Source organism: Cryptomeria japonica, chromosome 11 (assembly GCF_030272615.1).
Source record: "Cryptomeria japonica chromosome 11, Sugi_1.0, whole genome shotgun sequence".
Lineage (NCBI taxonomy): Eukaryota > Viridiplantae > Streptophyta > Pinopsida > Cupressales > Cupressaceae > Cryptomeria > Cryptomeria japonica.
Window position 1 is genome coordinate 560,750,447 of NC_081415.1, and position 12,146 is coordinate 560,762,592.

At 36.0% G+C, this 12,146-nt stretch overlaps 1 protein-coding gene across 1 annotated transcript; it reads right to left on the minus strand.

Moving 5' to 3' along the window:
- Positions 1-6,513: 6,513 nt before the first annotated feature.
- LOC131034634 (endo-1,4-beta-xylanase 5) lies at positions 6,514-10,618 on the minus strand. The gene is made up of 9 exons (XM_057966180.2): positions 10,533-10,618; positions 10,206-10,352; positions 10,083-10,117; positions 9,761-9,989; positions 9,289-9,464; positions 8,793-8,891; positions 8,522-8,668; positions 7,315-7,953; positions 6,514-7,212 (listed from the first exon to the last, which is right to left on the minus strand). Exons 2-9 carry the CDS (start codon positions 10,270-10,272, stop codon positions 6,877-6,879), a joined length of 1,728 nt encoding a protein of 575 aa, XP_057822163.2. The 5' UTR covers positions 10,273-10,352; positions 10,533-10,618; the 3' UTR covers positions 6,514-6,876.
- Between the last annotated feature and the right edge of the window lie 1,528 nt (positions 10,619-12,146).

The following is a 12,146-nucleotide window of genomic DNA, read 5'->3' on the forward strand; positions in this document are numbered from 1 at the left end:
TCTATGTTGATACATTCACTTTGTGACTATCGCACATACCTCGACCTTTAACATACAATTGTTTCAAGATGGATTGAAGCTTTCCTTGTCTGCAATGTTTCTTCTTTATACAAAGGGATCGCATTATCGCTTTGGATTCATATGTCATGGTGCGATGCATCCATTTGCCATATTAAATAAATCTCTCTAAAGGTAAAGTTCACTTATGCAAGCAAGGCTTCATCATTATTAACTATTTTTCGTCTAATTTTTGCTTCTTACTAACAATTCTTTCATCAATCCTCATGGTCCTCTTGGTTTCGTGCTCTGGTACACAAAAACATATGGATCTTAAATTCATAATATATCAAGGTATAAGAATATCATAATCATGCATCTAATATAGTCATGCCATAGATTGTATACATCATCTCATTCTGCATACACATGTTAGTATCATAATCCATACATTACATGGCGTCATTATATTATATCATCACATCATAACATCATGACATAATATAAGCATTGTCATATAGGAAATAAAACATGAATGTAACATAAGCATCTCATATAGTCACCATCCAATAGTTGCATCATATAGATATCATAAAATGTATCAAAGTACAAAAATCAGAGTATCCGTATCAAGTTGAGCTCACAAGCTTAATACAAAGCAAAAAGTGTCTACAATAAAAGCAAAAGTATTCCTATAATTGGAGGGATCACCCAATGCTCCCTCAATCCTTTTGGCTCGTGTCCTATCCTGAGGATGAAGCTCCTCCTAGTATCCTTGGTCATGGTTGTCCTAACCTAGGAGATCTCATTGGTCCTACATTGCTTTGTGTCCTTCGGGACTGTGTCTTGCTATGCGAACTACTTTGTGCTTGATATGATGGTGCCCTCTGCTTTGGTGGTGCCGTGCCCTCATATAGATCCCTCCAATATATGTCCTCCTTTCATGTCTCTATTAGGGTCTGAAACATCTCTCGTATGCCAAGATCTTTGATACTACTAATGAACTGCTGGATAGCCTCATCTGCTCTCTATGCCCTAGACAAAGCTATGTCTTGAGAAGCTATAAGTGTATCCCACTCTACTATAAATCTATCCCTCTCGGCTATCAGCGATGATCTCTCTATCTCTTGAGCTGCCAGGTCCATTGTCAACTGATCCCTCTTTGCAATCAAAGATGCTCTCTTTGTTTCCCAATCTTTCCTATATGTTGTATCTCGAGAGACTATAAGGGTAGCCCTCTCTATTGTCAATTTGTCCATCTCCACAATCAGAGATGCTCGCTTTGCCTCCCAGGCTACCCTATCTATTGTATCTCAAGAGACTATAAGGGTATCCCTCTCTACAATTAATCTTTCCGTCTCTGCAATCAAATATGCTCGCTCTACATCCCAAGCTATTCAGGTTGCCTCTAAAGTTGCTACCTATCTCTGCAATGTTGTAATATGCTCCCTATGAGTTCTCACTATGGCCCTCAACATAATATCATCAAGGATCTGCTCAACCTCCTCACCCATAGCTATATCCTGCATAGGCTCATCCCATGAAGCCTACACATCGTCTACTTGATCTATCAACATAGGAATAGCACCATGATCACCTCCATCCTCATCATCATCTATCTCCTCATCATCATCATCCTCATCGGTCTCCTCATCCATCTCATCATTTGTCTCCTTGTAATCTTCCTCTTTGACCTCTATCTCTGCCTCATCCTGCCATCTCCTTTGCCTTTATCGCGGTGCCACACTCGAAACTAGTATCTCTAGATTTGTCAATAGTATTGGCCTATGCTTTGCAAACAATCTGTCATACTCTGTTGTGGTACCTGCATCCCTCACATCAAAGATTTCTCCCCACTGTTTGGGTTGTAGTTGATCAAACTTTGCATATGCGACATGAGGTTGATAACTGGTCCCCATGCCCCAACCTCTCTAGATGACTAATAAAAATATGTTGTACTTATCGAGACATCTTGTTGCTCTTTGAATTGTCTTCGTACTCACTCTAGAAACTGTACCTCTACGATCCTCTATTTGGCTATGGTCCATCCAATGAGATATCTCTCTAGTCTATAGTAAGGAGGTGCTTAGCATCATCTACCCAACTAGGGTAATATCTATAGGGTCTCCATGTAAAGTCCTTGAGTCGATCTAAATCATGCCTCCAATATAATATATACCCTAGCAGTCCCTATGATAGTGCATTGACATAGCTATAAACATAAGGAAAACCTAGACATATCTATCTATCTGAAATAGGTTGACAAACGGCTATGTGCTCAAATGCTCAAATTTGTAGTAAACCCGTGTCTATTTTCTACTTGATGCAAATAAAAGTATATCATACCAAGCATACATGGCCCCCATGCGAACACTATCCCATGCATCATAATGTGATCCAATGCTTGAGCCCATCCAATAGAGAACTCGTGACCTCGTTTGTTTGGCGCCACTAAGCTTTCAATGACTATGCTAATGATAATCACTAATCATGAATGATGTTCTTCCATCATCTCCCATCGGATCTCATAATCGACAATACTTATCTCATCCATGTCGCACTTGAATGTCCTGCTCAGAGCTGCCCTCCCATTCAACGACTCATATATCTATAACTCACCATGAATTAGGATCCTCAAAATGCACCACACATCCTCTAGTGTGATTGTCGCCTTGCTAGTTGGGAAATGAAATGAGCACGTCTCTAAATGCCAACACTCACCTAATGCTTGATGAGTCTCCTATTCGTCCTTATCTCGGGCATATAAGTAATGTGATGTAATCCTAGGGCCAAGAGAACATCCCTCTCACGTCTCCTTAGCTGATGGCATAATGACATACACATGGGCCTACTTTCTTGAGTCTGCAGTGCAAGAAGTGTAATCTAAACAAAATGGGGAAAATGTGTCAAGGTTTTTGTTCACAAACTACAATGCTAATTCATGTCCTATTAGGAAAATAGAAAAGTAAATGCAAAGACCTAATTGACAAATACTAGTTGCCCATCCCTATTAGGCAACTGAGTATCCATATTAGGCAATTTCAACTCAATGCAGTCAGATGTTTGATTTACCCCCACTCTTGCATAGAAAAACCCTATAAATGCACAATCAAACCTTATAAATGCGTAATAAAACCTTACAATTGCATAGTTGTGCAATCAACTGCGTAGCTTGTCTAGTCAAGTACATAGGCATCCTATAAAGCATCAAAAAATGTAAAAAAAAAGCCTAGAATTATGTGCACAAATGATGAATTGACAAGTAGGCATAAGAGTACATACCTCTAGTTTCATGCCCTCTGGTTGCCCGTAGCTCCGCACGGATTCGCCATGATGATTCTCCCTTGGAATTTTCACCATCCTCACGTAGTCTTCCTTCCTCCAGAGCTCCAAATTTTCCAAAATTGAGAGTGAAAATGACCTCTTTTACCCCAGCCAAGCCATTTTATACCCCTTTGGAGTGCCTAGAGGGATGTGCATGCTTTCCCGTTTGCGTTGGTCGCTATTTTGTTCGCCTTCTAGGACTTGTATCTTCCTTTTTTAAATTTTGATGTCACTTCCATTGGCATTTTTGGATTCCTAACAGTGTTTTCAACAAATTGGCCTCTTGTTCCAATTTTTGGGCCAATTTTTTTAGGAGGCACCCTTGTAACCCGTTATGGTTGGGGCAATTTTTAATGTGATTTTTCTTTGAAACAATGCTCTAAATCGCATTGTTTCAAAGAGGGGTAAAATGTAGACACTAAAAAATGGTCAACACTTGCAATTCCCCTTTTTAACATGTCTTCCTATCATGCATTTTGTATCTACCATTTGTGGATGCTATGTCATTCTTGTGTCCTCTAATTTGATCACTTCCTATCGATTTCCTATCATTTTGACCTAAACTTCTCTTCTTGTCCATTTGATTAAATGATTCTGTCAATTGCTCGACCTTGATCTCTTTGGCATCAATTTGACCTAATTCATATCTAGGGTTAAATAATGTTTAATTATCAATGCCTTCCTAACATGTCCCTCTTAAGTTAAATAAATCCATAATTTATTTATCCCTAATTATTTTGTCACAATTAAATGAATCTTTAATTGGCTAATTATCAAATTCGGAGTACAAGACAATAAGGCTGTCAAAAAGAAGAAACAAGAGGGAAAAGAAGATAATAGTGGCCCACCAATGATTGATGTCCAACAACAAGACTTGGACATCCGAATTGAAATCCGAATTGATGTTGAAAAGGGATAACTGGCGGGTAGGGACATGGGATCCTTAGTGGCAGATGGAGGGGATGTGGAAAAAGTGGCTAAGCAAGTGGTGGATGGACATAACAACTTTTTCAAATGAGTGGTGTCAGAGATTTTGGGGCTAAAATGTAGAATCAGTGATTTGGCTCCTGGACAAAGCACTATGAATACCCCTTCCTCGGATAACTTATATAAGTTGTTGGACCTCAGTAAGAAATTGGCTATGGATGTGAAGGCTAGGAAAATTGACCATGAGGAAAAAATCAAGAACCTGGAGATGGTGATGGAAAAGATAAATGAAAACCTAGGAGCGGTTATTGTAGTCAGTAGGACGACCATGACAAACAACATAGAGGGACTTAGGAGACTAAACAAGAAATCTCAATCCCTCAATGTCTACCCCTCGGCTACTCATGTCTCCCCCTTCATATCGGTTTTTGGTAAAGGAAGGAAGGAAAAGGCGCTTAATTCGGAGAATGATACTGAGGCCATTCTGGGACTGTCACAACACACCCATAGTAGAGACAAAGGTAAGCTGGTGAATGCCAACATTATTGAGGACTTATATTATATTAATTAATAGGAATTTTATAGATAAAAATGTTAAGACTATCCAAATGTTGAACAAACTTATATAGTTCTTGGGTTGTTGGACCCAATTTCATTCTATTTTTTTGGTACTGGCCCATTGTGGCTTAGCGTCTGTCCTCATGACTGGTTTCTTTTGTTTAGATTTCGAGTCCCTATAAAACATGTTTTACTCTAATAAAAAATTATCAAATTTGGAGTGAATTAATAAATGAATTTTTACTAATTCCACCTCCATTTTGATCTCCACTTCTAAATTCACCTCACTCTTCCACTTTCCCAATTTTCTCCACTTAACTTCACTTTAACCTTCTATTTCCCTCTCCACTTGGAAATGATACCTTTCCTATTTGGCTTCACTTAACTTATCCTCACATTTGGTCTCGTCCATTGATTGAAATCGCTTTTATGTCCGATCAATCTTTGAAACCTATAAATTGAGGTCTCATTTCTCATATTCATAACAACGATCCTTCGAATATCCTCACGATCATGCTATCGAATCACTCTTTCTTTCCACATATGTGCACTCATCTATTTGAGAGCAACACCACATTAGAGGAGAAAGAAGAAATGATGAAGCAATATCAAAGGAACACAATGAGTTTGATGTTATTTTGATTTTTATTCCGTTTTGCATTTCATTTCAAATGATAGCTCTGTCAGTTTGATCAGGTTAAGTTTTCATGATATTTGGCTTTCGTGGTTGGATTTTGATATCATGTTTGTTTCTAACCATTTTCCTAGTCGACAAGAATTATCATTATACTCAAGGATTTATATCATTCCCACATCACGTGGATTTTTTTCACATGGCCACATGGTGTGGACCCTTATTACATTTTTACATTACATAAAGCTTTCTTTTCAAAGAGTTAGATTTCCTAATTTTATATAGATAGTTAAGAAACTCACATTTTATGCTTATTTTGATCATATATTAGACACTAGTAGTATAATTAAACTTGCTCCCTAATTTCATCTAGTATTATACCTATACAACCTTGATAGGTATTGTTCTAAAGTTTGTTAGATTTTATTAACAATCTCATATCTATTTATTCCTATTCATATCTATTTCCCCATCTACACTAATTCCCAAATATGCATTCCCCACATTAAACTAACACTATCCTCATTACTTTAAATTCAACACCTCATTACTTGTTAATTTGTCCATAAGGGGTTTAAGCTAAGAGAACCTACTTACATATTGAGTTGGCAAACAATTTTTGAAGTGCAATTTTAACTTTATTTCATCAAATTCGCACTAATTCCTAGATTTCCATTCCCTTCCTCAAACAACACTTTATCTTCATTTGTTTGGTCCACCAAGAGGTTTGACTTAGGAGAACCTATCCCCCTATTAAATTGATAGTCTCCTCACTAATGTCTCTTGATAGATCTAAATACCTCGAAAGCAAAGTTCAACAAATTTTCATATGCACTTTCTTTTATAGACACAATAAAATCAACAACAATTCATAATTCACAACATTTATATATTAACAAATCATTCCAAAATAACATTAATATCATATATCCATCATTAGCCCTAAAACTTAACCCCTCCATTCTCACATTTACTAAAATTCTATTACAAATCACAATCCTTATTTCTAAATTAATTGCTTACTCATTTTAAATATATTTATATAAAACATTTTTTTTTCTTACTTCACAATAAAAACCTCATAAACACTACCTATATTTTATCTCATGATCTACAATTCTTTTACATAGCTGCTACTTATTCCATCACTAGTTGAAACTGTCACATGACAAACAATCAGTTACAATTACTGTGATTGCAGATTTATTTCTTTGCTGATCCAATATGATTATAAATTTGATCTACAAAGATCCTTATCTAGTAGTTCCTTCCACTCAATACCTTGAAAGTAACTCAACCGTATTACATAAATCCAGTGCTTTGTAAAACTAATTACAATATCAACAGCTACCCAACATCACAAATGGGCAATATTTCACCTCCATACCTCAAAAAAAAAAAAAAAAAGTGGGGGGAATAGAGCAATGTTATTTAGTCTAAATCTGAATATAGAGATGCTGTATTCCGTCACCTTGATATACAGACATGGCTTGTGTAGCAGTTTTCCCGTTAAGAGAGACAGACAAGTCATAATCCCCAAAAAATCCTTGAAAGTTGATGGAACCATTTTTATCGGTCTCACCTCGCACACTGGTCATCCAATCCTGGAATAGTAATCTGTCAACCGTTTCTCCTGCTGGCAAATTCCTCATGTTGTAGTCTGTTAAACACATTCTATAGCACCCATATGGGTGAAGAGCAGTCCACATTACTATTCCTTCCACTGCAGGATGAGCAAATCCTTCTCTCAATATCTCCTCTAGATATGTGGCCTGCAAAATTGACCCATTCAACGAAAAGTACTGCTGTTTTTCAAAGTTTCAAAATCTGAAAACAACAGTTCTAAGTACAATACAATTTACATACAGTCTTACCTGTGTTTGATGATCGAAATTGCTGTTAACATCAACTTCTGTAAGCCAAATGGGTAAGCCAAGAGTGCCCAATTTGTCCAAAACGGCTCTCATGTATGGTAAATTTGGTTTGCTGAAATGGCTTTCAAGTCCAATTCCTTCCATAACTCTTCCAGAGTGTTTAATCTTGCGAAGCATTTCAATGTATTCATCTACAGTAGAGTTAGGGTCCTGACTGGTCTCGATGATATTATAGTCATTCATGAACATGGGTGTCCGGGGGTCGAGCCTCTGGGCTGCCAAATAGAAGGTATATGAAGCGTTGGGGCCAAGTCTATCCTCGTAAAATGAGAAATGCAGCATCTCATTGCTAACGTCCCAGTTAATAAACTTTCCTGCATATCTGCCCACCACAGATTTTATTCTATAATTTACTGCTTTCTGCAATTCCTCATTGTTCAGTTTGGTAACCCAGGAGGGGATATATTTTGGATCCTCCCAGAAAATATTGTGCCCTCGAACATTAATGCCGTTTGCATTGCACCAGGCTAACATCTTGTCTGCAAACTTGTAATCGAGGTTCCCCTGTTGGGGCTCTGTAAAGTACCATTTTAACTCGTTTTCAAATACAGCAGTGTTGAATCTCTTCTTAAACCATCTCTGTTATGAATTAGTGCAACAAAACTCATCAGATTTTACAATCAGCAATTTTTATGAATTTTTATCATAAATAATATACTTTCTACATTAAGTTATAACTTTTTGGAGTTATTTGTAACATCTAAACAAAACTATTTTTAGAACTAAAAACTGCACACCCATGATCTTAGAATTTATGAAAACCTACACACCCATGATAAACAAATTTTTCAAATAACTGTTGCGCAATTAGGTCTAAATGGTTAAAGTTTAAAAGCTATAATAAAATTAAATTGTCATTGATTTCTGATATATCAATGAAATTGAATGATTCTAAATGAGTATTATAAAAATCAAGTCTTGTTAATACAGGACTCCAATATTATAAAAGACTGATATTATTTTGTAAACTAATTTGATGAAATAGGTACCTCAATCTTTAACTCTTAAAACCTCTACTCTAATATGAAATAAGTTTTTATGAATGATATAAGATGCTCCCAAAAAAATCCATTTCAAACTTGACTTGTAATATATTCACTGCACAAAATTTAGAGTTGATTTCACATCATAGCGCCTAATTAATAACCTGGTACGGTTCGTTTCCAAGAATGGTCTGAGCTATGGCAGAACCCAACGGAAACCTCCTTGATTTCTGCTTGACTGCCACGTTGGCTTTTTCCAGCGTGTTGCCATGAACGTCTGTGACATGAACAATCACTATTCCCATTCTTTTCTGTCGTTGAATTCAATACATTCAAGATAAATCAGATACAATTTACAGTCTTTATGAAATTTTACAGTCATTATAAAACGAATCTTGAATTAGTCTAATGGAAACATTAAGGAGAAGTAATAACTGTTCTAATTCTTTCTTCTTGCTGTAGACGCCATTGCTCATCTGTAAACGGTTGGAGGGAGACGCTATCAACTAAGATATCAACATGCTTATTGCTGCTCTGCAAATTAACAAAGGATACGGACATGATTAATATAAAAATACATATATCCACTGCCCCATGAGAATCTGATGAGCAGCAGCTAATGAAACAGACGAGCAGAATGAAGTCAAAAATGTTAATTTTAGTTGGGTGTTTCAGATGGCATGATCCTATGGCACCGTCATTTTTGTGTGAATGGTCTGTGCATTATTTTCTCACCATTTCTTAAAAATACATATCTAGATATGGAGAAATACTGTGAAATTCATCATTTTTTAAGTCTTTTTTTGGGAGGCAGGGCAGTTGTCCTGAAACCTCTCTATTGACGATTAGTTACCAGGAGGAATACCAAATTACATAGACCCTTTCCATGGAATTCAAAGATAAAATTTGAGTGGCATGGTAAGTAAAAAACCTCAAAGTAGAGCTTAGAATGAGTGGGAGACCAGTCTGGAACGAAACCACCCTTTAGGAAAGACCAGCATCCATTTTTAGCCATTATATTTCCAGCACTAATGTAAGTTTTACCATCCATGGACACACTTGCTTTCACCAAAGCAGAGTTTACAGCTCCCCTGATCTGCACCCACGCTGTACATTCAATCCCTTGTTAGTGCAGACATCAATGTACATTATTTTCATTATTGGGTATTAATTTTTCACACTCTATTAGATTAAGATGCACGAATTTTTTATTTAAACTGTGAGAGATCCATCATCAAAAAGAAAAAGAAAAACAGAAAAACTTAAAAAAACATAAAACATGAAACATGCACAGTTTAAACCACAAACTCTTGGCAATATTTTCATTGCCAATAAATCAAATTATAATTATTTTCATTGCTAATGAATCAAATATTAATAGCCTGATACTGCTTATTGCCTACCTGAAAGGGTGTACTTTGCATCTTGGCTAAGATTTTGCAGTTTCTGTGATGGGGAATGATAGGTCATTTGGCGATTAGATGCCACAATATACTTGTTGCCATTATTTTGAGTCTCTATATGCAACTTTGAATTCCCAATTAACTCAGTCCAGCCGTGGGTTCCATCTTCAAAACTGGGATTAATAAGTATGCCTCCATTGTACAGAGGTGCTGCTGGGTATATTTCACACTGATAACAAATTTCTCTGAATCAAATTATGGGCTTTTGAACTCAAAAAAGTATCAGACTAAATCAATGCCATAGCAGATTGCACATGCATACCTGTGTATAGCTAGAGGTATCATAGTCATAGGCCCCTGCAAGTCAAGATTCTAGATATAAAAAATCTCATCATATGATCAAATATGAATAAATAGAATGATAATAAATATTCTCTTCCCTTACCATCTGAAGTGGCCGCCATGTTCCAAATGAATAGCAGAAAAAAGGCTGTCAATGCAAGGGTTGCCATGTTTCAGTGCTGCACCCGTCTGGGTTATATTGCTTTCTCCGAAATATATTTAGAAATTAGAATTGTGCTTTTTGCGTTTTCTGTAGAGGACAACCAATCATTTTGTTTATAATATAAAAAAAAAAAAAAATCAAAACGCGTCAGATTTGGAATAGAAATGTGATCTAATTAGGGAACCATAAAACGCAGAAATGAAACGAAACAAATGGGTTTTAAAGCAAAATGAAAACAGTATACTCGCGTTTTGGATAGTAACGTACGAAGGTAAATGCAGCAGCAAAATATATAGAGTAGCTTGTTGTTGCAGGAATAAATGTTGACGATGGTGGAAGCAGTTTTCAGTTAGTACCACATAGCAGTTAAATCCTCGCTACAACTGCTGTGATTATGTAGCACCATAATTGAACCACGAAATTTAGAATGAACGGTTGAACTGTTGGGAATGTGAAGACCAACATTCACATGACCATTCACGTTCACATTCACATTTACATGATCATTCACGTTCACATTCACTTGACTTTTGGTTGATAGCTGAATGCCTATATAAATAGCTGGTCATAGGCCATGTATTTATAATAGTTAATATATAACATTTTCCTTCTTTCAGTGGATGTAGTCATTAATTGGTGAACCACATTAAACTCGTGTTATGTGTTGTTATTGTAAAAGATGTACAATTTACATTCAATATGCAAGTTATAATTTTGTTATCTGATATGTATTATTAAGTTCTTATTGTATATGTCTAACTATCTTCTTGCTTGTGACAGATGAGAGGAGTATTTAATATTTTCTATGTCCTATCTCAAGAATGCCACTTACTATAAGTATATGACAAAGGAGGCACGATCAAGCAATGCTTTGATCGGTCATGACCGATCAAGACATTAATTGATCGTACCTTTTTATTTATACTAACAAAAGGCATGTTACGGTAAATGCAAATCGGTGATCACAACCGAAGTTCATCGGTGTATTTAACCCAACGCTAATGACCGATAGTATATCGGTGGCTGTCAATGCTAACAGCCGATAGTTATCGGTGTGTTAGCCTTGACAACCGATAACTATCGGTGTAGACTAACACACCGATAACTATCGGTGATTTATTCATTGCCACCCGATATATATTATGATATACTTTATATGCAACCTGATATAAATTATATGCACCTCGATATAAATTATATGCAACCCGATATAATATATACTCAATTCGGTATATATTAATCGGTGTCATCATTATTTATGTTTAGTTGATTTTCATCTAAATACATAATTCATTAGATAGATGAACATGAGGAAGATACATAGTTTGATTATCAATAGATTGCTCATATGCAAATATAGAATCGCTATCAAGGATGAATTAATTGTTTGATGGTTTTATCATAGTTAACGATATGATAAATGATTGAATGAGAGCCTTCATTTATCTCTCATTCAATCATTTATCTTACCAAAGCTATTATGTATTAACACTCCCTCTTAGCTAGGTAAGATGAATGTAGACAATATATTCAAGCATCATAATTTAATTGATAGTGATCATTTTAGTCATTCATGGGAATCATACCATCTAATCATTTGGTATGTAGTATCACCTAAACACGTGATACTGAAGTTCATCACATCAATCTTGCGATTGATAGGATATCACCTAAGCATGTGATATCAATATTGCCTACACGCAATACTTAAGGATAATCATATGAGAAAGTTTAATTTCTCACCTTATCCTAGTTGTGATAAGTGCACTAACACTTTATACAAATGTTTTATCACTATAGCTAGGAATCTGGAAATCATCAAAGCAAATAGCAAATTGGCCTAGCTCAATCACGAAAACTGAATTGCAATGACAATCCTAA